General features: G+C 39.1%; 2 protein-coding genes across 5 annotated transcripts in view; one reads left to right on the top strand and one right to left on the bottom strand.

Annotated features, from left to right (window-relative positions):
- pds5a (PDS5 cohesin associated factor A) overlaps nucleotides 1–16562 on the top strand; it is a 32899-nt gene extending 16337 nt beyond the window's left edge. For 3 of the 4 annotated variants that reach the window (XM_028591477.1, XM_028591484.1, XM_028591492.1), the window contains exons 6-34: nucleotides 1689–1815; nucleotides 2470–2550; nucleotides 2695–2835; nucleotides 3678–3793; nucleotides 3968–4062; nucleotides 4185–4330; nucleotides 5271–5422; nucleotides 5551–5664; nucleotides 5958–6039; nucleotides 6130–6178; nucleotides 6311–6450; nucleotides 7264–7379; nucleotides 7973–8078; nucleotides 8249–8409; nucleotides 8608–8731; nucleotides 8862–9020; nucleotides 9186–9254; nucleotides 9460–9596; nucleotides 9779–9902; nucleotides 10670–10874; nucleotides 11595–11709; nucleotides 11952–12084; nucleotides 12453–12572; nucleotides 12738–12800; nucleotides 13201–13349; nucleotides 13617–13704; nucleotides 13798–14063; nucleotides 14912–15209; nucleotides 16154–16562. In XM_028591477.1, coding sequence (XP_028447278.1) covers nucleotides 1689–1815; nucleotides 2470–2550; nucleotides 2695–2835; nucleotides 3678–3793; nucleotides 3968–4062; nucleotides 4185–4330; nucleotides 5271–5422; nucleotides 5551–5664; nucleotides 5958–6039; nucleotides 6130–6178; nucleotides 6311–6450; nucleotides 7264–7379; nucleotides 7973–8078; nucleotides 8249–8409; nucleotides 8608–8731; nucleotides 8862–9020; nucleotides 9186–9254; nucleotides 9460–9596; nucleotides 9779–9902; nucleotides 10670–10874; nucleotides 11595–11709; nucleotides 11952–12084; nucleotides 12453–12572; nucleotides 12738–12800; nucleotides 13201–13349; nucleotides 13617–13704; nucleotides 13798–14063; nucleotides 14912–15209; nucleotides 16154–16192 — 3715 coding nt within the window. In that variant the 3' untranslated portion in view covers nucleotides 16193–16562. The remainder of the gene's footprint in view (nucleotides 1–1688; nucleotides 1816–2469; nucleotides 2551–2694; nucleotides 2836–3677; nucleotides 3794–3967; nucleotides 4063–4184; nucleotides 4331–5270; nucleotides 5423–5550; nucleotides 5665–5957; nucleotides 6040–6129; nucleotides 6179–6310; nucleotides 6451–7263; nucleotides 7380–7972; nucleotides 8079–8248; nucleotides 8410–8607; nucleotides 8732–8861; nucleotides 9021–9185; nucleotides 9255–9459; nucleotides 9597–9778; nucleotides 9903–10669; nucleotides 10875–11594; nucleotides 11710–11951; nucleotides 12085–12452; nucleotides 12573–12737; nucleotides 12801–13200; nucleotides 13350–13616; nucleotides 13705–13797; nucleotides 14064–14911; nucleotides 15210–16153) is intronic. The other variant, XM_028591500.1, reaches the window with a different exon arrangement.
- Nucleotides 16563–17435: 873 nt separating this feature from the next.
- On the bottom strand, nucleotides 17436–24214 carry ube2kb (ubiquitin-conjugating enzyme E2Kb (UBC1 homolog, yeast)). The gene is made up of 7 exons (XM_028591510.1): nucleotides 24089–24214; nucleotides 22812–22905; nucleotides 22648–22706; nucleotides 20851–20933; nucleotides 20637–20736; nucleotides 20411–20539; nucleotides 17436–19699 (listed from the first exon to the last, which is right to left on the bottom strand). Exons 1-7 carry the CDS (start codon nucleotides 24191–24193, stop codon nucleotides 19625–19627), a joined length of 645 nt encoding a protein of 214 aa, XP_028447311.1. The 5' UTR covers nucleotides 24194–24214; the 3' UTR covers nucleotides 17436–19624.
- Between the last annotated feature and the right edge of the window lie 1045 nt (nucleotides 24215–25259).

The following is a 25259-nucleotide window of genomic DNA, read 5'->3' as shown; positions in this document are numbered from 1 at the left end:
ACAAACCTTATTAGATCTTGGTAGAAGCATGCTGTAGTGTTTTAATTTTAGTTTTAGTCTAGTATTTGTGTCAAGCTGTCATTTTAGTTTTTACTAGTTTTAGTCACGTTCATACTCTGTTTAATCTAGTCGAGTTTCAGTCGACTAAAAGTCTGATCATTTTAGTCCGAATTATCCATGACTATTTTAGTCTAGTTTTAGTCGACAAAAATTGATGACATTTAGTCTCTTTTTTTTTTTTTTTTTTAAGTAATTCAATTCTATTTAATCCAGTCAATATAGTATAAGTACCTAGTAGTATAGACAAAACCAAAATGTTTGCCAACAAGGGATGCTTAGTACACACGGACTCAGCCAGGTAGGAACTAAGAACTCTTGCTCTCTCTCTCTTTTTATTTCTTTCTCTCTCTCTTTTTCCAAAATGCCGTTCTCTCCCAAAGACAAACTCCGGCTGGCCTGCCATGGTCCCAGCTTTCTCTGTCAGACTTAATTTAGTTTGTTGTCGTTTACGCTCATCTCACTCTCTAACTTCATCTAATCATCGTCACATGACCAGCATTTACGTTGCGTCTCGTCTCGTTACGTGATAAAGGTTTGTTGAAGACTATATATTTAGTCAGAATTTTTGTTGACGAAAACAACATTAGCATTAGGGTTGGGCATCGAGAACCGATTCCTAATTGGAATAGTTTTAAAAAATTACGATTCCATCGGAATCGTTTCTTTATTGGAATCGTTTTGGAATCGTTTGGAGGATTTGGTTTCAAATCCGATCATCACTTTCCAATTTAACATGCGCAAGTTTGGGTTTCCATAGCGGCCAGGTGCTTGTTGTGTTGCAGCCTTGGAGCACAGTAAGCGGTGCTCTAGTGTGGCTTTATTTTACGTTGAAAAAGCCCCGTTAAACTGCAACTCACCTTTGAATCAAAATAAAACTTTCCTCTTATTTGTGAAATAAGCATGTGACCCGTTTCAACTCCACCACTCAAAGAATCGGAATCGAGAATCGATAAGAACCGGAATCGAAAGGAAGAATCGGAATTGGAATCAGAATCGTTTAAATCCAAACGATGCCCAACCCTAATTAGCATGCTGCATGCTTATTGGCTCACTTACACTGATGAGATGTACTCCTTAGGTATTGAAATTGGGTATTGAATGCATTTTTCGATACTCAATACTTTATAGGCAATTCAGTCGGTGCCTAAAAAGTATTGAATTCGGTACCCAGCCCTACTCGTACATTTGAAAACAAGGAACTGAATGATTGACCGCCAACTGAAGCCAGCATGCTCCTCTCCATTCGTCAGTGTACAGAGGCGTTGCCACTCGCTTGACAGTTCATTTGGTATACATTGAGGACACGGCATAACCTAACGAAAACTTTATAGGGAGAAACGTCAATTAGCTAGGAAACGCTGATCCTCACGTGCAGCCTGTTTCCACCGTCACATGTCCTCAGGCTGACCCCCGTCCCTCTGTGACACAGGCCACCACCCACCCCAGTCGGACGGCCAATGAAACTAACGGCTGTATTATGACGTGTCACTAGAAACCTGCAGACTGATAGCTATAATCCCAGTTACTGCTAGGTGTTGAGGGGTTACAATGAGTAATCACTTTGTTTTTTTTTTTTTTTTTTTTTATTGTTTTGAGTTTTTCTTTCAATTTCATCTCTTCCTCCACAGTAACAGCCATAACCAGAAGGTACAGATGCACATGATAGACCTGATGAGCTCCATCATCATGGAGGGTGACGGAGTCACACAGGAGCTGCTGGATACCATCCTCATTAACCTCATTCCTGCTCACAAGGTAGGACACACACATTCATGTACATTATCTAGTTATATTGTCATTATTTGTATTAATTTTGTATAGTTTAGAAAGATCTTTAGATATAATTATGCAACTGTGTTGTATTTTCTTATTTTTTTTTATTTTTCAATCTGCATATTTATTTTGAATATTAAATAATGGGTGAAAAACATACAAAACTCAGGATTAAAATCAGATTATAAAATAATCAATTGCAGCACACACATACTGGATTAACTAAACATATTCTGATCTGTGCTCCCCACAAGAGGACCCATATTACACAATTATGATAAATATTTAGAACAGCTTCTTTTTTTATTGATGAAAATCGGTTTTAAAAATTGACAACAGTGATCTTTAAAATCAGATAATGCTTTATTAGTCTCACAGCGGGGACATTTGCTGTGTTACAGCAGCATCAGTAAAAAAAAAGATATAGCAAGTAAACTGACTTGATGGTTACATTTTACAGAATTGCACATAGGAAATATATATTTTGCACAGTTTAGTATACAAGCCTTGCATATTTCTCAACCACTGTCAGCTGACATCATATTGGACAAGCTTGAAGTTCTGTGTATTAGTGAATATTTAATGTTCACTGTCAGTTAAACTAAATAATCAGTGTTTTACTTTCCTTTGGAACAGAATCTGAACAAGCAAGCGTACGATCTTGCTAAGACTCTGCTGAAGAGGACCGTCCAGACCATCGAGACATGCATTGCTAACGTGAGTAGCAGCCTCACTTATTCATTTTCAGTTTGCGACTTTTGTTTTTCTTACTCTCTACGTAAGCTGTTGTATGGATCTACAGTACATCTTGTTTAATGAAGTATTTGTCTCTCACAGTGTTTTTTTTTTTTCCTTCCTCAGTTCTTCAATCAGGTTTTAGTGATGGGCAAGTCATCAGTCAGTGACCTGTCAGAACACGTATTTGACCTCATCCAGGAACTGTTTGCTATCGACCCTATGCTGCTTACCTCTGTCATGCCACAGCTGGAATTCAAACTTAAGGTGAACGCAACACACAGTCAAAATGTTAACCGTACATCTCACCTCAGATCACAGAGGACTAGTTCTATTGATGCTTTGCTCCAAACATTAACATTGATCAAACTATAGATGGTGTCAACTCTATAGGAGTGATGTAACTTTGTAGTATTATTTTTGAATCATTTGTAGGGAAGTATTAATGGGTGATGGACAAACGGGGCAGATTTTAAAGCTTGTTTCACCTTGGGTTGGCTTTACCTCTCAGTAGTGTAAGATAATGCACATTGTCAGGTGTGTTTATATTGGTGATTGACAACCAAGGACCCTTGTGCTTTTGAACAGCAAATGCAGGAACATACAAAAAACATGTTTATTTTTAACCGCAGCCTTTAAGGTAAATTTTGAGGTAAGTATTGGTATAATATTGGATAATTGTGCAGGTGAAGCACAAGATAGGGATGGTTTGTCTTACTTATTTGCAGAGAAATAGTCTATATCCACGACGTTCCACTTCCGGGGTTGCTCCATTACCGTCGGAAATTCCGCCGGATTTCACTCTTTTCTTTTACACGTTCCACCAAAACAAGTTAATTCCCGAGGCTTTTTTGCAGCGGCACCGTGGCTCTGCCCAGTTCTTAGCGCCGCCCATGATGATTGTGATTGGTTCAAAGAAATGCCAATAAACCAGACCTCGTTTTTTCCACATCCCAGAATGCTGTGTGGACTAGCCAGACCCTACTCCGCAGCGCTGTAGAGAAAGGTCTGGCAAAGTGAGAGTAGGAAAGCAGGAAAGGATAAAAATTCTAATTATTTCCGGAGGAAAAATGCAGTTTGTATTTTACATGTTTTTGTTGTGTTTGCAGAGCAATGATGGCGAGGAGCGTCTAGCTGTTGTACGGTTGCTAGCAAAGTTGTTTGGGGCCAAAGACTCAGAGCTGGCCTCACAGAACAGACCGCTGTGGCAGTGCTTCTTAGGACGGTGAGTTACGTGAACACAATGCAGACACACTTGCAGAAAGTGATGTTTAAGCTGATCCACTTCAACCAGGAGAGACTAATTAAAAGAAAAGTGATGTACTTCTTATAGAGTATTAAAGATATATAAAATGGTTTTAGTTTTGTATAACAGATTTTTTTTTTTTTCTCTCTCCAGCTTCAATGACATCCACGTTCCAGTCAGGCTAGAGTGTGTTAAGTTTGCCAGCCACTGCCTCATGAACCACCCAGACCTGGCCAGAGACCTGACAGGTGTGTTTGTTTTCTGACTCACTGTGTCTTCTTCACTCTCCTCTCTTCTAATTGAGTAATTTCTTTAAAATTATGCTCTGAACAAAAAGTGGTTACATTTCTTTCTCCTTATATCCAATCAGAGTATTTGAAGGTGCGCTCCCATGACCCAGAGGAAGCCATCCGTCATGATGTCATTGTCACCATTATCAACGCCGGGAAGAAAGACCTTAACTTGGTCAATGACCAGCTGTTGGGCTTCGTACGGGAAAGGACCTTAGACAAGAGGGTGAGACAAATATGCACTCTCATGTGGTTAGTCGTAGTAGCAGGTGGATGTATTGATTTTACTTTCAAATCCAAGCTCTTTCTGTCATCAGGGCTTAAAGTACACCCGGGGTGGTGCCGGATTTCCTGCAAATGACTATTGTAGGAAAAAATGATTAATTAAAAAGTCAGCATGGGATTTGTTTTTGATGCACTAACCAATCATCCACTGCACCTTCAATGACCGACCGTGTTCGTGATTTTAAAAAAATATACAGTTTGTGCTCAATTGCCGAGCCACTGGTCGATCGGTGTAAAAAGCTCCAGACAAAACTGCCTTGACAAAGCTGTCTCTTGCATACTGCAATTTAAATAGCAAAGTGCTTTGAGGGTTTGTTTTGAAATCCATATCTGTGGATTTTGTTCTTGTTTGCAGTCTTAATTTGTTGTGGAACCTGACTTATAACATTGGTCATTTAAAGAGAGTCTGTGTTAATATGCAGTGATGCAAGGATCACATAAATGTGGTGGCAGATATTTCACAACAATCGAACAATGGGCTTTATCATCAAAGTCACATAACAGTTGTTCGGATATTTTATTTGGATGTGGACATCAGATTTTGTTTTTCACAGCGTTTCAGGGTGCTACACAGCACTACGCAGGGCTTCAGCCTTCTGTCTGAACCCAATACTGCAACCAGAAACACACCAGCAGGCGCACCAATGCGACCAATCAAAATGTTTAGTCCCACGTTTTAGATTTTTGGTTGCACTTTGGAGCCCTGATTCAGAGTCTTACATTTTGAATTTCCTAATGACACACAAACCGTAAGGAATTTCCCTCAACACCAGGTTGCTCTTTTCATACTTGTACAATAAATGTAAATTAAATTTCCTCATCTTAATTTAAATCTTACCTCCCTGATCATTTTTTCTTCCCTCCTCTCCCTCCCCCTATAGTGGCGTGTGCGTAAAGAAGCCATGATGGGCCTTGCTCAGCTTTTTAAGAAATACTGTCTGCACCATGAGGCCGGGAAAGAGTCTGCCGGGAAGATCAGTTGGATCAAAGACAAACTGCTGCACATCTACTATCAGAACAGCATTGATGACAAGTGAGCATATGCACACATATATAAATAGTTTAGATTTTTGTTAATACAGAAAGTATTACTGCACAGGGGATATATTTGTTATATTTATTTTCTCACAATTCACGGAAACTCTCCCCTCTTCTTTTCAGGTTATTAGTAGAGAAGATCTTCGCTCAGTATATGGTCCCTCACAGTCTTGACACAGAGGAGAAGATGAAGTGTCTGTACTACCTGTATGCCTGCCTGGACACAAACGCTGTCAAGTCAGTAAACCTGCAATATTGCCTCCTCTAAGAAAAAACGCACATTGTACACATAAATACTGACCTGTATCTTTTTATGTATGTTAAAACATAGCCTAAACATTGCTTTAGAAAATACAAAAGTGCACAATGGCCAGCAAACCCAACGTTGTATCTGCAAACAACATGAAAACAACAATACTAACAGTTCTACACGTATGTACATATCACATTGACAGTATATTGATCAGCCCCTGTGTTTTTGCCAATTCTCACCTGTTTCTCCTCTCTTTTGGTGTATTCTTTGCTCTCAGGGCCCTGAATGAGATGTGGAAGTGTCAGAACATGCTCAGAAGCCTCGTCAAAGAGCTGCTTGACCTCCACAAGCTGCCAGTGGTGTGTTGACACACAAAAACTAACCTTCTCCTCTGTGTATTTCGATGCAAAACATATATATGACGTATTCCTCTCTCTTTCTCCTGGTAGTCCGAGGCTAATAGCACAGCAATGTTTGGGAAGCTGATGAGTATTGCCAGTAAGTTGGAAACCACACAAACGTATACAGTACACTTTTAGTCCCCACGCTCTGTCATTTCTTCATAATGGTAAAGGTCCATTCCACTTAACATGACTGACATCCTAATTAAACTCTCCTGTATGTTAACAGAGAATCTGCCAGATGCTGGAAAGGCCCAGGACTTCATGAAGAAGTTCAACCAGGTTCTGGGTGAGGACGAGAAGCTCAGAGTTCAGCTGGAGATGCTCATCAGCCCGACGTGCTCCTGCAAACAGGCTGAGATCTGTGTGGTGAGAAGAACACTCATCCATTTAGCATACACGTTCACTCACAGACAGGCTGCAAGTCTCATTCTCTCTCCTTATCTTTAACAAAGACTTGGTGCTGTGAGCTTGTTTTTGAACCTATATTTACAATGTAGCAGTCACAAATGCCTCAAAATCCCTGAAGAAGTGACGTTTTAGAGAAAAGACTTTGTGGCAGTTAATAAAAATGTTTATTTTTTTCCTATATTTTCAAGGTGCCGTCACTTAAAAATTTAAGAAACTTTATATTGTAGTAGCAAGAAATGTTATGCATTAAGCATTAATAAACACCTAGTCTCACATTGCCAGACCTTCCTCCACAGCGTTGTGGAGGAAGGTCTGGCTACACCACAGATACATTCTGGGATAGGAGAGAAAAAAAGCTTGTTCTAGGTTTGTTGTTTCCTGTAGCGAAGGGATATTATTGAGAACAGCGACACACACCGCAGAAGGTGAGGGCCAAAGCCTCATACACCAGATGTCAGGCTTTATCCTGGAAATGTATTTCCGTTGATCCAGACTAATTAAATGTAAATGGACTGTATTATATATAATAGAGCAAACCATTCAACCTCTGTTTTTGTTTTAATCCTCATAATGTTAATCCGCTACCACATTAATATTAAAGACCTCAAAATCACCAGTCACAGTCTTGTGTTTAAATTGAGCACACATTCGAGGTTAAAGATCAAAGGTACTTTACTTTTTATACAGACATTGGCGTGAATGCGGTGGAGATATATAAGCAAAAATCCATGAATGTTGGTACTAAAGGTGCACTGTTTGTACTGTGTGCAGAGGGAGATCACTCGGAAGTTGACGTTCCCCAAACAGCCCACCAACCCGTTCTTGGAGATGGTTAAGTTCCTGCTGGAGCGCATCGCCCCCGTCCACATCGACTCTGAGGCCATCAGGTCAGAAAAACTCCTGACGTGTTCAACACACCAAGTGTTGGGGTTTGGTTTTACTTTCAAATTTCACAACAGATCAAAATATTTGAACATAGTCGAGTCTAAATTCTAATGGATTAAAGTACATTTTGATTAAAATTGAAAGATGAAACTCGATTGTAAATCCTGTTCCATCAGATTTAAGTGTCTCTTTGTATAGTACACACAAAGAGGCAGTCATACCACGGACCTGCACTCCCTATCTCCGTAATAAGGAGCTTCATGTACTCCCTGTGTCTCTGTCATTGTGTAATACCATTAACAGGCTTTTCTAATTCACTGAGACACCTAGTGGTGGTGAGTTGTACCTGCAAGCCTTAGACAGAGAACAGGTTTAACCCTTTCTTCTTTATGGAAAAACACCATGAGAGAGGAAACGTACATACTGAATGACTTCTAGTGCTTACGTTAGGCAGTGTAACAATTTCTGTCATGTTTAATACTTGCTATTATGTTGTCCTAAGATATCCGAAAGTGCTCCAGGTTGTCATGAAATGCGCATTTAGATTATAAAAAAAAAAAGGTGAGGTAATCCCTTGTAATTTGTTTTCTTTTAGTGCTCTGGTGAAGCTGCTGAACAAGTCCATTGAAGGCACAGCTGACGACGACGAGGAGGGCGTTACCCCTGATACAGCCATCCGCTCTGGCCTGGAGCTGCTCAAGGTACATAGCATGGACCAAGCATACCGTGATAAATGGAAGCCAATGCCCAAAATGTAACAAGTGTGTGATTTTTAGCAAACATGCAAAATATGGTAACAGTCTTTTAAGGCTGGATTGTGCATTTTTGAAACAAATTTAATGTTAGAAAATAAATGATTTCTACTTTGTAGGTCCTGTCGTTCACCCACCCCACAGCATTCCACTCAGCAGAAACCTACGAGTCTCTGTTGCAGTGTTTGAAGATGGAGGATGAAAAAGTGGCAGAGGCAGCCATCCAGATATTCAGAAACACAGGGCAGAAGATCGAGACAGAGCTACAACAGATAAGATCGTAAGAGAGAAATTACATTATACTTAAACATGCAAATGATGAATTCAAACAATAGACATTTGTATTTGGACAGTAGTCTGTCGCTTTATGAATCTACAGGCGAAGGGTCCACACTTTCGTCACTTGCCATACTGGTCCACATCTGGGTTGAATGAAAGAAATAACCTGCATTGTGTAACTCCTCCTAATGTCCATCAGGACTCTGATTCCCGTCCTGCATCAGAAAGCCAAGCGGGGAACACCTCACCAGGCCAAGCAGGCCGTCCACTGTATCCACGCCATCTTTAATAACAAGGAAGTGCAGCTGGCACAGATTTTTGAGGTAGGGGACCGTTTTCTTACTTACTGATATGTAGGGATGCACCTTATATTACAAATTGACATCAATCTTTTATTGTACTGACATTTATTGGTTGGGATGCACTCACACCGTTTTTTCCCTTCACCCCCAGCCTCTGTCACGTAGTCTGAATGCAGATGTCCCAGAACAGCTCATTACTCCTCTGGTGTCCCTGGGCCACATCTCCATGCTGGCCCCAGATCAGTTTGCTTCACCAATGAAGTCCATTGTGGCTAACTTCATTGTCAAGGACTTGCTCATGAATGACAGGGTGCGTGGCGATCAAACGGTGTACTGAAACAGTTGCACACATAATTGCACCCTTTTTTACAAACATGTTTATATTTTTGGACATCTGTTTTATGAATTACAACTTTCAACAAATAAACCCCAGTCAAGAAAAGAGTGTGAATGTGATGCGCCTTTATGTCTCTAGTCGGTGGGAAACAAGAATGGGAAGCTGTGGACCACTGATGAGGAAGTTTCACCTGAGGTCCTAGCTAAGGTAAGAGGCAAACATATCTGTGGCATTTATTTCACTTCTAGTCAAATAGGATTTTGCTTTTTTACTGCAGGCATGCACATATACGATCTTGTGTTGATGACAAGGATTCAGATCTTGTTTGATGTTTTTGTATACCGAAAGATATTTTTTAAAGATTTAGGGACCTCACTTTGTCTAATTATTCATGCTCTTCCGGTTCCCCCAGGTGCAGGCCATCAAGCTGCTAGTGCGTTGGTTACTAGGAATGAAGAACAACCAATCCAAGTCAGCAAACTCCACCCTGCGCCTGCTGTCAGCCATGCTGGTCAGCGAGGGAGACCTCACAGAGCAGAAGAAGATCAGGTAACTCGGGGCTTGAAGGTCACCGTAGAGCTGTTAGAGGATTAAGATGTAGTGGGGGCAAATCATTTCGTACAGATTCCGGGATACACTCGGGGGAACACATTTACCAGTTGTAATTTGATTTTAAAAAAAATGTCCTCTTTGTTATCCCTCTTCCCCTTTTTATTTGTTCCTCTTCATAGTAAGTCAGACATGTCTCGTCTGAGGCTTGCCGCAGGTGGAGCCATAATGAAGTTGGCCCAGGAGCCCTGTTACCATGACATCATCACACCTGAACAGTTTCAGCTCTGCGGCCTCGTTATCAACGTCAGTCTCACCTTCATATCCCTTTTTTGTAGAACCTTTTTTAACAGAAGACATTTTGACATGTCTCAGTAAGAGAAGGTATAAATGAATTTAATGATGGCTGAGTTCCATTTAGTGGCTTCGTCCTGGTACTGTGCATGCTATCTGACTGTCAGAATGGAGCCATTTTTAATGTCATTAGTAGAGCTTGGCAATTATATCAATAATGAGATATGAGACTAGATATCATCTTAGATTTTGGATATCGTAATATGGCATAAGTGTTGTCTTTTCCTGGTTTTAAAGGCTGCATTACAGTAAAGTGATGTCATATTCTGAACTTACCAGACTGTTGTAACTGTTCTATTATTTGCCTTCACCCACAGTCATTATATCCACATTACTGATGATTATTCATCATAAATTCATTGTGTTATTTTGTGAAAGCTCCAATAGTCAACACTACAGTATCATTGCGGTATCAATATCGAGGTATTTGGTCAAAAATATCGTGATATTTGATTTTCTCCATATCGCCCAGCACTAGTCATTAGTAACTCCTGTACTTTTCCTGCTATGACAAGTCAAAATGGCTGCTGTGTAAAAGCCCTATTATAATATGCCAATTGTACTGTATGTGTACATAATGAGAACTAATTGACATGTCAGTTGATTCAGTTACAATGTGTCATATGAATAAAAGAAAACATTCTCATTAGTACTAATAATCTTCTTTACTCTCTTGTGTGAATTGAGTTTAATTGAAGTTTATTCTTCCCTACATACAGGACGAGTGCTACCAGGTTCGTCAAATCTTTGCTCAGAAGTTGCACCTGGCTCTTGTCAAACTGCTGCTGCCCCTGGAGTATCTCGCCGTCTTCGCCCTGTGTGCCAAGGACCCAGTGAAGGAGCGCCGCGCCCATGCCCGGCAGTGCCTCCTCAAAAACATTTCTGTCCGCAGAGAGTTCATCAAACAAAACCCTCTCGCTCAGGGTCAGTGGATGGACCTGTGGATGTTTTCATGTTGGAATTTACTGAAATGTTTAGTGTGGGCTTTATTGAGCAGCACTTTAAACTATCAAAGACCACATGAGCCAAGTTTCCATCATATATCACCACAAACTTTAACAGATTTTCAGAAAATCTGCAAAAGTAAAGGCAAATTAATGCCTTTTTCGTCCACCAGTGTTTTGCAAATATTAGGAGTTTGGTACATATAGAACAGTTTGTGGTGGCAATTTTCCAATCTGGTGCCTTTTAAACAATTGCAGGAAAAAATGATGTCATTGTTTTTTTTAAAAGCAATGGAACCCTAAAAGAATGTCAACAATATGGTATACATGACAGTAATATGGCATTAAAGTTTGTTTCATGTATTGATTTGAGGAAGATTATGGCCTCTTCATCACCACACTGATCTGATGTTTTGTCTGCTGCAGTTTTTTTGTCTCTTTAGTGGAGTGGAGGTTTAAGTCACATTTCCTATTCGTCAATAATTAAGTCTGTTTCCATTGCACTTTGTCGCATTTGTTTTTGTCAATACACCAACTTTTCCACCTCAGTGTAAAACCTTTTTGCAATATTTTTATTTAATATTTAAATTTCACAGAGTTTTTTTTTTTTTTTTATTCACAAATTGAAAAGGTGCATAAAAACAAACGGATGGAAACCCTTATAGACATTTAAAATGAGTTACTCTCACCTTTCCCACAGATAAACTTGTCTCCCTCCTTCCTGAGTATGTTGTTCCCTATATGATCCACCTGCTGGCCCACGACCCAGACTTCACGAAACCACATGAATATGAACAGCTCAAAGACATCAAAGAGTGAGTGTTGGCATACTATGTTTTGTATGTTTTATGTTGTAACTTATCCCTGAATTTGATGATAAAGCTGGGAATGTCTTTTTTTTTTTTTTTTTTTTTTTTTTTTTTTTCAATTTTAATGAGAACATTTTATACTCTATACTTGACTTATAATGCTAATAAGAGAGAAGGGGTGATGACTGAAGCTGTGACATACAGTATGTTTATTGTGCTTGTGTGTGTGTGTGTGTGTGTGTGTGTAGGTGCCTGTGGTTCATGCTGGAAGTGCTGATGACCAAGAATGAGAACAACAGTCATGCCTTTCTAAGGAAGATGGTAGAGAACATCAAACAGACCAAGGATGCACAGTGCCTTGATGATGCAAAGGCCAATGAGGTACACACACACACACACACACACACACGCTTACTCAATGTGGCAAACAACAACAAAAAAAGCATCAAACATTAATCTCTAAAATGTTTAAAATAAAAAGTTAAATTAATGCAAGAATGTGCAAGATTTAAAAAATAGCTAACATAGTATAGCTATACTTGAAAGAAAACCGTTTTCTTTCGTTCTTTAAGAGTAATAGTCGTTAGTAAAACAAGTTGGTGTCCATAATGATTTAAAATTAATAAAATGATCAGGAAGCATTCTTTGTAAAGAAAGCAAGGATGCAAAAGCAATAAGCTAAGAGCTCTTTGTGACCGGTCACCTAATTATTAATCATAACTGTGTGTCTCTTGTTGTCTTGGTTGCAGAAGATGTATATTGTCTGTGATGTGGCTCTCTTCGTTATCGCCAACAAGAGCACTGCATGTCACCTGGACTCTCCGAAAGACCCTGTTCTACCCTCCAAGTTCTTCATCATACAGGACAAGGCAATACACACACACACACACAATTCTTAAGAATGACTTATATCCACTCAGTGGTAAATAAATATGGGCACACTCTTTTAATATTCAAGCCAAAATCATGTTCCACCTTTTGTGGTTTAGCAGTTTATGCTAATCAAAGTTTTCTGCTGTAATTTCTTTCAACAGGACTTCAAAAATGATAAAGAGTATCTGTCGACAGAGATGAGACAAATGCTGCTCACTGGAAAGGTAAATCCAAAACACTCCAATTTACTGAGCAAGCCACATTATAGGTAATAATGCTTAACACTGTAATGAGTGTAGTTTAATTTGAAGCAAAGGCAGAGGGGCAGAATACATAATGACGTAAACACTTCTTTGCTTTTTATTGTTTAGCTAAGTAGGCAAAAAACCATTGTTAGTTTAGAAACCTCTGTTTATACATACTGTACTTGTATTCTCAGTATATGAGTATGATGCTTGGGTCAGAGTCAAAGAGGAGCAGAGAAAATTGAGTGATATATTGAACTCTGAGTAATCACTGATTTATTTTTACACACCACATAACTGTCGGGGATCTAAACTATCAAATGCTTGCCAGCCTAATACCATTAACTGCACCCTACAACTCCACCCTTTCTCTATGCAGCCTAAACCAGCTCCAGTGTTGGGAGCTGTGAACAAGCCTCTGACGGTACCAGGGAGGAGGATCTTCACCAAGACCACCACAGTCTCAGACACCAGTAACCCCAGCACCAACTCCTCCCCACTGAGCTCCTCAACTATCAATAAGAACAGGTATATAGACTCACTACACACACTCGCACGTACACATCAACAATAATGCTTTCTTCGGGGCAACCTCTAGCTCACCCAGTAAGAGCGTTCGCCCCATGTAGGCTGAGTCCTGCAGCTGCGCAGGGTTCGAATCCGACCCGCTGCCCTTTGCTGCGTGTCATCCCCCATCTCTCTCCCCCTTTCATGTCTTATCCACTTAAAAATAAAGGGAAAAGCCCCCCCAAAAAAGAATATTGCTTTCTTCAACTTTTTAAACATGTCTTGTAGTAACAGCAATGCTGCCACTGAGTCATCAGAGAGCCAAACGCAGGAAAACAACGAGAACCCAGTCATCAAGAATGAAGAGGGGAAGAAAGTAAGCTAAGCCAACCAGATGTCAGCTGGAACTACACTTACTGCAACATTAAGAGAGTTCTCTTGACTGAGCTTTTCTCACCGTCTCTCTCAGGAGGAGCCTAGTCAGAATGTGACCCCTGACGCCGAGACAGAAGCGTCGCCCGTCAAACGACGTGGCCGTCCATCAAAAACAGCTGCTGCTCCTGCGGCGGCTGAAAAGGAAGGAGCCGCGGCAGCAACGGGAGGTGGAGCTGGCAGAGGAAGGAAGAGAGCAGCTGACCCCAACTCCAACCCATCGGCAGCGTCAATCAACATCAAGATGTCAAAACAGCAGCAGCAGAATGACGAAGGGACAAAGAGACAGATTGACTTGCAGAGGTGAGAGTCCGGAAGGGTGCGGCAGAAAGTGACTTAAGCTGGTATTTATGGTGCGTTCTTTTTGTCTTGTAATTGAGACTAGTAGCTCGAGTGTGACGTCACATCCATGTCGAAAAACGAATAACTGCAGGTTGTTGTGTTCTTTTTGTCATACAATACTACGAGTCGGAGAAAAGATGGATTTTTGTAACATTTTTAGTAACATTTAGGATTCTATTCACCCAGTTATTGACATATTACACAAATATATTTCACAGTTTGATACATGAAAATTACGTTTTGCTCTTTCTGCTCAAGACTCTGCTTAAAGCCATTGTTGTCATATAGCAACCGAGCATCTTTAGCCAATTTCAGCTGCACAAGCTACAAAATAACTAATTAGGCGGTATTTAACTCCTAATAAGACTGTAGCGACATGCCTATAGGTAACAGTATACAGTGCTATGTGTACGACTTATTCATTTGGTTACAACAAAGACAAAAGTGCTTAAAATTGTAGAAAACCACAATGTTTACTACGTGTGATGCACGACGTAGCCATCTTTGAAAGTGAACTCGGGGTCCTCGAGTCGTGTATATATACGACCTCGGGGGCGTTCTTTTTGCAACTTCCGGTTTGTAACTCCGCAAAACAACTCGTAGATCGACTTCGGTGGACAAAAAGAACGCACCATTACCTCCGTAGCTTAGCTTATCGTTTGGCAGATAAATGATGAAAAGGGTTGACGGTGGTGCGTTTAACTTTGTATTCCCAGTTTGTGTCCGTTTCACCGAAAAGCTAATGAACCTAACCCTGAGATTGCACAAAAATCCCATCGTCTTTCAGATGTCAACCGTTTTCTCTTCAGGTGGTCGCATGTGAGCACAGAGAAGGAAAAAGCGAGAAAGTGGGAGCCTGAAGAGGAGTCAGGGAGAGCTGTAGGGACAGTCGCCCTCCTCCTGGGCAGCGAGGGCGACACTGAGCTAGAGCTGGAGTCCAGCCCGGAGGGGGTTATCTGTGGCAGGAATGACAGGGAGGGATACCCCCTCAAGCAAGGGCAGAGCAGCTGTGCAGCCTGGTCCGACCCATTTAGCCAGGGAGATACCAAGTCTACAAGGAGAGGAGTTCCTTCTGGCAGGCAGGGAGAGCCCAACAGTGGGCTGGCAGTGAGTTGGTTTAACCCAGGATGTCTCTAAACACCACAGTGTTTTAGGTCTTGCTTTTCTACCATGTCACTCATTTGTCAAAGGGAAAATTTGCCACCTTTTTAATGTTTATGTCCAATCAGTACTGATGGTATTTGTAGTCCATTGAAGAAATAAATTCCCCAGTGTGTGCTATATTGACTGAGAAAGCAAGTTATTCTGCATATGGGGCCGTGGCAGCTGTGCATATGTACTAGGATGTAGGGCTGCAAGTAACGATTATTTTCATAGTCAATTAATCTATTGATTATTTTCTCGATTAATCGATTAGTTGTTTGGTCTATAAAATGTCAGAAAATTGTGAAAAATGTGGATCAGTGTTTCCCAATTGCCCAAAATGACGTCCTCAAAGGTCTTTTGTCCACAAATCAAAGATATTCAGTTTACTGTCACAGAGGAGAGAAGAAACTAGAAGATATTCACATTTTTAACAAGCTGGAATCAAAGAACTTTTACTTTTGTCTTAAAAAAATGTACTCAAACCGACCAATCGATAACAAAATAGTTGGCGATTAATTTAAAAGTTGACAACTAATCGATTAATTGTTGCAGCTCCACTAGGATGCATTGCACACCATTGGCAAGTTCACTAAGCTCTCTTAGCTTTTTTTTTTTTTTTTTTTAGTTAAACAACACTTCATTCAAATGGGACAGTAATAAAATAAAAATGTACCTGTTCCAACAATCACCGACTCTGGTTTGGTCTAAATAAATCTTGAATTCACAGATTAAGAGGTGAAAATATGCCAGCTGTACTTTCCCCGAGCTGCAGCTCGTTGGCAACTCTCACTCCTTCGGACACAGACCATTCAATTAGAAAAATAAAATAGGGTTAGGGTCTGCGACGAATAAAGAGCCAAGAGTCAACTGGGCTGGCACTGAGTCCAAACTTTGTTGTCTTTCAGGTAAAAAGGAGACCGGTGAAGGTGAAATCAAGACTGTAGAGAACGGGTCAGACTCTTCCTCATTGCTCCTCGACCCTACGTACACGCTCCTCTGACTCTAAAGCTCTCCTGGACACATTATGGACCTTTCCTAAAACACACACACGTACACACACACACACACACACACACACAAACCACTGACATCCTAGAAGGTTTTAAATACCTTTATAGTCTTGATTTGAAGCTCATTGTATGTAGGTCTTACTCAAAAAAAACATGTTATTTTTTTCTTTGTGTTTGTTGCTCTTTGCTTCTTTTGTGGAGCAGTTTTTAAAACAAAAAAAAAAAAAAAAACAGGATGGACATTTTACAAACATTTTAATCTGGTTCTGATTGTTGCTTATTAAATTCCCTGGGAAAAATCCTACTGTATGTCTCCTGACCTCTTCCTCCTTATGTCTCTGTTGCACAATATTTTTTTTACTTTGAGCTTGCCTGTTTTACTTACACAGTTGTATTTTGTAAATACCCATTGCAGTTAAATGTTTTTTTTTAATATCCAAGACCGTTTGCGGAAAAAATTGCTGAAAATGGCTGTAATATGGAACATCATAGCATAAGATTTGTGCATTTAGCAGATGTACCGACACCAAAATTTTATAAACTTTGGTATGTTTAGGTTTCTAACTTTGGTATGTTGAGATGCTTTAGCTTGTTTATAGCATCACAAGGCCCAGTAGAAACTCTCTGTGGCCTTTTAACTGCCACCTGTAATGGTTTTAAAGGCCTTTTGATTTATTTCCAGCGTGTTAATGGACAAATTTAAGCTGTCAAACATTTGTTTGGATACCGTGCTCCAAGCTCGCCGAGACTGGTCTGGGGCTCTGACATCCAGCTGGGTGAATTACCTTTGTTTTTTTACTGCTGAAGTATGAAACAATACTTCCCCTTGGAATTCATAAATGATATATTACTGCACAAGTATGTGTTCATCTATTACAATTAAATATTTTTTGTACTTTTGTCAGTTATTTTGCTGGGTAAATCCTGCTTTTAAGCATTGGGTGAGTGGAAACCTTGCGGGCTGTGTTGACAACTTAATTTTGATGTAGTTAAAGTATGCCTATTCTCATGATCATATTTAATTTTTTTTTCCAGAAAATAAATGCTTTTAGATGTTACCATGCAGTGCATTTGTCTTGATCACCGTGTTTGAGGTGTAGTTTTCAGAAGCCAAAAGACCTGACAAAAGCAAACGAGATTTTCCACTTTTTTTTTTTATCAAAGAAACATGACACTGTCACAATAAATAACCATGCTTTAATACTGCTGATGCTCGCTTCCAAGGAAACAAAAGAGGAAAATAAGTCTCAATCCAAATGGAAAAACTGAGATGCAACAGCCCCTTATTCTATGCTTCGTCATCGTGCAATATTGTACATAGTGAGAACACTGGGGAGGAGGGGGGCCACTTTTCATTTTTCTTACAAAATATAGATCCAGCCATCAATGGTGCACTCCAGTGAAAATGAGAAGGCTCTTTATCAAGAACTGGACTATTTACAAGTGAAGGAGATGGCGTGTGCCTTCTACTTTTGACTATGAACTTTTCTTTTTGGGGCTCTGGCTGTTAAACTTCACCATCTGTGGACAATGTGCACGATAACTGTAATACTGCAATATGCTAGCCTAGTAATCTAGACGCACCCTAGTGGCAGCAAATGTAATTTGCAGCCAACATCTTGATGTGAGTCAGGCTGGAGGACAAGCAAAAGGAAGATTTTTATTTTTTATTTTAAAGGCCATGTGTAAGGATTCATCAACACCCCACTTCTCCATATATGAAGCATTTCTTTACAGTCTGTGTACCTCAAATCAAAACACTGTGCAGGCCTGCTATCTGCTTCAGAGGAGTTCCAGCCTCTTACTAATCATTAGACATTGTTCATAGACAACCTCAATGAGTATTTTATTTGGCTGTTTAGTAAAGCATGTTTGGTAATATAGGAAGTCACCTATACCCCTCTATATATGGCCAAAGTTTTGATTGCGTACTGCTGGATTGGATCAGGGATTCTGATAAAGCTCCCCCTCTTAATGATCAACATCAGGACTGAAAGGGTGAGCAGATCCCTTAACCAGTGGTTGAATGCAACGTGCCTATGGTTGAGAATGATTGCTCTGAAATCAGTTTAGAAAAAAATAAATAAATAAAAACAGCACTTTGAACTCAAAATCCTTAATGACATTCCGAATCACTCATTTCTTCTTGAGGTGTGTCCCCTGTTGGTGCCAGGTGGATCTGTTCAGAGCAGAAGAGAATATTTCCCAGCAACATGCTCAACAGAAAAGGCTTTGGTTCACTACAGATATCTTTCTCTTTCCACAAACTAGAAAGACTCTCGCGAGTTCCACAAGTCTGAAGGGAGGTTGAACCAAACACCCCCCCCCCCCCATCACCACATAATTTGGCCAAATAAAAAGGCAGCATAGAACATGCAAGGACGAGAAAAGGTTGGATGTAAGGGCCTGAGCTGGCTGTCACCTCCTGTCCCATTAGGGCCAGGATTGTGGCTGTATCATCCCTAAACAACAATCTTAAAAAGAAAAAAAAAAACAGGGATTTCTCATGGATCACAGAAGCATTAAAAAACATATCTCCATATAATTGTAAACTAGGCATAGTTTATATTTAAAATAATTTGTTTTAAAATGCCATGTAAGAAGAAAAAAAAAAAAAAAAAGTGTAATCCCATTGTATTTTCAAATTTACACACATCTATTTACAGATAACGTTTTTTTCTTCTTTGAGGATGTTTGGGTAATCTTTTCTAATTCTGCAGAGAGAGAAAAACTCTGCAGGTGATTGAAGCGTCTATGATAAACTGTTCAGGAACAATCCATTACACTGTTCATTGCAGAACACTATCCAGTCGAGTACATTTAATCCAGCTAGACCTTTATATTATCAAATGTCCATAAAAGAGAATAATCTGACATAAGGTCTAAGCAGGGAGTAAATGGTGATTTACTGAGAGCTGTATGCAGATTTCCTTCACATTTCACCCTGGACAATCTACCAGGAAATGGCAGTTATTTGATTCTTTGCAATATTAGGAACAGAAATTTGCAAAAAAGAAAAGGTTTCAGAGCCAATATGAATAAAGAGCATAGAAGACAAGATGAATGATTGAAAGCTTTTGGTGGCTTATTTCGAGGATACACAGTTTGACTTAGTGGAAGAAAAGACAGCGTAATGGACAGATGGGGGTCAGACAGGCAACAGGGTGTTGTGCATATTGGCGATTGCGGCGCTACTGTTGTTGAGTTTGTAGCAAACAAACTTGTTATAAAAGAAGGCTCAGACTGCTGTGGCGAATGGGGGGAAGGTGGGGGGGTTTTCTGTGTAACAAAAGGCAATGGTGGAATGGATGCCAGGGAGGAGCTGATGCTATGATGAAGGGAGTTTGGGATCCTCACACCTGGCGTTTAGTTGCTGAGGAGCAACTCCGTCGCCGTTTCCACATCCCAGGATTTTGAAGACAAGGCCGCTATTACTGCATTCTGTACGCGAGGAGGATTAAAACAGTATTGTGATGCGTGTGTCATTAAGCAACATCAAGTTAATAAAAAGCAAGTGATTTTAAAGTATACTATGATGAACATCAAATATGTCAACCCCTTGAGCAGCTTTTTTCAGAAAACAAAAATGAAATCAATTCTTTCCATGGTCATTAGGTTTGAATAAATTGTGCCTTGTTAAGAGTACATCCTTTGACATTACTACAGTGAGACTACACAACCCCTGACAAACATGCTGTCAAATAAGGCAGCAACTTAAAATTCTGACTACTTCCATTATTGATTAATAATGGTCTATTTCTGTTTAGTCTATAAAAAGTAGAAATACAGTAATAAAAAAAATGCTAATCAGAAGTTCCTTGCGTCCAAGTTTACATATCCAAATGTGCCGTTTCATCGGCCCAACCATCCAAAAGCTGAAGATATTCAGTGTATTAACACAGAAGACTAAAAAAAAAAAAAAAAAAAAAAAACTATCCTAAAATATTTACATTCAAGGAGCTGGAAACAAGAAAATGGCCTCCAACAATTATCAGAATTGTTGCCCATTAATTTTCTAATTTTCGATTAGTCTACCTTACTGTTTCAGTTTAACTATGAAATAAACCCTCCCCAAAAAATCTCCTGTACCACTCAATGCTTTGTTCAATATATAAATGTTATGGTACAACAATAACAGTTAGTGGTTCTGACCTTATCAAAGCCCATGGCACAGAGTTTGTCTATTTTGCGTGTGTAGTCGGGACTGGAGATAGGAGCGCCTGCATAGACGTGAGACCACAGCCTTGCCGTCTGTTTGAACATTTCTGGGTTCTGCTTGTACTGAGGATGCAGAGACAAAGCTCAGTGAGGTCAAACATAAAAGGATTCAGCAAACAGTGACCGGAGAGAGAGAGACCGACTCAAACACCTTTCTCACCTGGTTTGCTACTACTGCATCCTGTGGATCATCTGGTTCTGCTGCAGCGAGGAGAGCCTGTAGAGACAACAACACCGTCCGCAGGGTCATAGCAGCTGCCCTGGGGGAGACACATTCAAAGTTGGAGCAGGTAAACGGAGGGAGTTCGAGATGGAGGAGACACACTGGAACATTGAGTATGGTAGCTCACAAGGTTCAGGTACGTCTCACTCACCACTGGTCTTTTAAAATGTCCAGACATATTGCTCCTGTCACAGAACTGATATTAGGGTGCCAGATCTTAGAAATGAAACGCACCTAAGAAAGACAGGTGTGAGAGGTTATCTGGATACAAATGGTTTGAATACAGAGAAAAAGGGGGCAAGTGTAGGTTACAATGGGTACATTTACAAGCACATTTGTATCCTGGTCTTGAGATCCTATTTAGGTACATTTTGTCATACAGTTTGTCACTTTACCATCTCTGGGTGTTGCAATGTTACAAAGCAATGAGCAGAACTGCTTTATGGCAATATTGGATTTGTTATACAACTTGCAATCAATAAGAAAAAACACTTCATTCATCAGGTATTTAATTCACAGGAGAAGCCAAAAACAGACATTCCTTTCTTATTATATCCCCATATATATCAATATTGCAATGAAAATAATAAAATAACTGTGATAGACGATTTTATGGCTATCACCCGTACATTTGAAATATAATGTTTACATGAGATATCAAGATTCAGTTCCCTTTATGAGTCTAACAGTATCCAGGTTTCTAATTGTGTGTCTCCAATTCCTCAACAGCTCAGAAACTCTAGTTTTTGCTTTTAGACTTTCTCTTTCATTTTAGCATGCAGATTCTCACTCTATTCTTTTTATTAACAAACTACTATGGGACCAGAGTAGAGGGCACAACTGTGCACATGGCAGACAGTGATCGGAAACCGGAATACGGGGTTTACGAGCCACATTAGAGTACTTTAGCTAGCATCTTCAGGTTCCTTGAAACCAAATTAAGAGCATATCAAAGTTTTTTAAACAAGAATACGTTTACTCCGAAACTATGATGCTAACCAGGATGACAGTGTGCATTAGGGCTGGGCAGTTAATCAAATGTTATTTTCAATTACGATTTTGCCTTTCAATGGTTATGAAAACAAGATAATCGAGATAAACAATTATTGTGCCACATTCCGCTTCGTCATAATGATGCTTTTGTTCTATCTTACGTTATAAATCCAGCGCACTCTTTTCTTTACAGCAGGATGATTTTGCCTGTTTTCGCTGAGTTACTGACTTGAATATGTTAATTACAGTTTACCAAACTATTTATTTATTATATATATATATATATATATATATATATATATATATATATATATATATATATATATTTTGAGTTTTCAGTGGGTTGTGGCAGTGCACTATAACATATTTGATCTAATTTATTTTAGTCCAATATGTATAAATTTGTATATATACATACATACATATATATACACACACACACACACACACACACACACACACACATATATATATATATATATATATACACACACACATATATATATATATATATATATATATATACACACATATATATATATATATATATATATATATATACACATATATATATATATATATATATATATATATATATATATATATATATATATATATATATATATATATATATATAAATGCTAAATATTTAGCTTTTAAAAAAAAAATAAGTTCAAGAAGATCCACTGTTAAAAATACAAGTTCTTTTTTTTAAAGTTCAATAAAATGCATGAAGTAGCAGAGTAGAAAGTAGTTGTGTTAAATAATCATTATCTCAAAATAATTCTGATTAGGATTTTTGGATTATCTATCTATCTATCTATCTATCTATCTATCTATCTATATCTAGCAGATATAATGTATATGTAAATGAATGCACTCAAGAGAGATAGAGGGGGGGTGGGTAGTAAAGGACATGCAGCAAGTAACAGTTGGGAGCAACTAAAGCACATACCTTTGGCGGGTTAAAAGGATAGGTTTCTGGGATTTTTATTTCAAGCTGATATCTGCCACCTTGGAAAGAAAGGAAAACAACAGCATAAGAAATCATAACATTAAAGTCTTGTAGCAAATATTATGTCAGTATGAGTGGAATGCAGATCTGTGACAATAGAATACCTTCATATGGTGTATCTGGAGGACCTGCTATCTCCCCCCTCAGCTCTGTGAAGTTCTCATCCACCAAATCTACTTTTATCTGGTTTTTACTAGTCTATGGGTTGGGACAAATGAGAGGGACACAATGAGTTACCCTGGTGTTCCAAAGAATCACAGCTCTCAGTCTGTGTCTTGACATGTATCTGTCAAGTATGAAACCACATCCTTTTAAAAACAAATCAGAATCAGCTTTCATGTCCAAGTAAGTGTGAACACATACAGGGAATTTGATTCTGGCTTTTTATGGCTTTGAAAGTACACATAGAAATACTGCTAAAAACAAGGACAACAAAGCAGAACAAGGTAAACATTTGACTACTATGTACAGATATGAGTTTTTATATTTAAAAAAAAAAAAATGTGTGTATATATATATATATATATATATATATATATATATATATATATATATATATATAAATAAACACAGGTACATACATATGCATACACACGTAAACCAATTGCTCTATGAGGATTACATTTGTCAAACAAATGTTGGCTGTTAAAGGCACAACAGATTTTCTACAAAAATCTAAATTGGCTTGTTCCACAGGAGCAACATAGCATACCACTAGGGCTAAGCTAGCAAAAGTTGTCATAACTACAAACCCACAATAACAAGACTTGACAGGTAGCAGCATGACAAAATACACACTTTAAAATGACCGCAACCCTTCCCTCTTGAAACCTACAGTTGGTTAACGTTTAATAATTGTGATAAGTTGGTGAACGTTGTATCATAACACCACAGGCTAGCTAATGCTAACAGTGAATGAGATGTCAAAACAACGAGCAAGCTAAAAGCTGCTAACCCCGAGTGTCAGTAACTAGCTAGCTAGTTCAGGTTAGTAAACACCTAGCTAGCCTTAACGTTACGGTACCTTGTATGAGGCGAGTGCTATTTTAGTTATGTAATTAACCAAAGGTATGCGGTATTGTTTGTTAGAAACAGAGGGCCTGTCAGTTAAAAAAAAGCTGAATCCCCGGTGTTTCCTGAACACACCCACCTGATACAACAGGAGAGGTTGGACTAGAGACTGACATCAAGCTAAAGCTAGCTGAAGTTCTGCTGTTTAACGTAAGGCCTGACCTGCTGCAACACAGGACTGGGACCTGACGTTAGATCATGTTGGTGTCTGTCATAGCGGCTACAGACACTTTACATTTAAATTAAGTTCAAACAGTAACAACAAGGAGATGAATCAAAATAAACAAAAGAGCCAGCAACGTTACCGCACCTCTTCGCTTTTGAGAACTTCTTTGAACTCCCGCTTGATCCTTTGGACCGCGATGTTAGCCATGGCTGTGTCTGCTGAACTGCTGCTGCTGCCTTGAGGCCACATCCGGGGCCTCTCTCTCTCTCTCTCTCTCTCTCTCTCTCTCTCACACACACACACACACACACACACACTCACACTCACACTCACACTCACTCACACTCACTCACACTCTCTCACACACACACACACACACACACACACACACACACATAGTGCAGCTAAATGGAGTAGAAACTGGAAGTTTTATTCATGCGCTCTGGTAGGCTACATGTGGTTATGTTCTTTTCAAACTTGCCTTCAGGACATTTCTCATCATGTGCTGAACACATCGGATTTCTAGCACTGGTCATTCACCTACAGAATTTTACATCTGACTGTGATGTATCATGGGGATCTTACGTACTAACTGACACTTCATCTGTCTCTGGCGCTTTTAATTTCACTCAAATGACATTTCAAATTTCATCTGAACGTTCAGCTGTTTTCATCACTTACACTTCAACTGACAGCTCAACTGCTTTCATGGCTTAGATATCAACTTCCATTTAAGTTGCTTTCATGTTTTATTAAGTGGGGTATAAGTACTGAAATAAAAGTTGTCAGGTTCTCCCTTGACAGAGTGACAAGTATTTGGATTTACCCAACGTATTGTTGAACCTTTTACTCCACTTCACTTATCTGACAGCTAGTTGGTATTTTGCCGATTTTACATACAAAACATCTATAAAGTTTATAAAATATGATACAACCTACCAACAGAATTATCTTTTTGACAAGATACAACATTAAAATGCTACTTACACATTTATTCATCAGTAATAATGATCTAACAATGTAATATAAAAAAACACTTTGAAAGGCTGATGATACTTTTGTACTTCAACTCAAGTAAAATGTTGAACTTTTACTTTTTACTTTTATTACCACTTCTTACTTTTAATTTTTAGTTTTCTATTCCATCAGATAAATATGAAGTAATTACAGCCAGCTGATGGGAAAACATGTGTGACTAAAGTTTAATGTAATAAACTCTTAGTAAAAAAAAAAATCTTATTATCTTATTATATATTTATATATTGGCACAGTGGCGGAATAAGTATATATAACCAAAGTGAAAATAGCAAGGCTG

The sequence above is a fragment of the Perca flavescens genome, chromosome 2, assembly GCF_004354835.1.
Source record: "Perca flavescens isolate YP-PL-M2 chromosome 2, PFLA_1.0, whole genome shotgun sequence".
In the NCBI taxonomy this organism is placed as follows: Eukaryota; Metazoa; Chordata; class Actinopteri; order Perciformes; family Percidae; genus Perca; species Perca flavescens.
The sequence above is the reverse complement of the archived record's forward strand: the minus strand, read 5'-3'. Positions and strand labels throughout refer to the sequence as shown.

Bases quoted from the DNA above. Each gene is read 5' to 3' on its own strand.
- ube2kb (XM_028591510.1), bottom strand. From the start codon at position 24,193: ATGTGGCCTCAAGGCAGCAGCAGCAGTTCAGCAGACACAGCCATGGCT. The intron at 20,934-22,647 runs GTATGTGCTTTA...TGTCTTTCTTAG, and splicing joins ATCCTTTTAACCCGCCAAAG to GTGCGTTTCATTTCTAAGAT. The intron at 19,700-20,410 runs GTCAGAACCACT...CCTCGCGTACAG, and splicing joins GTGCCATGGGCTTTGATAAG to AATGCAGTAATAGCGGCCTT.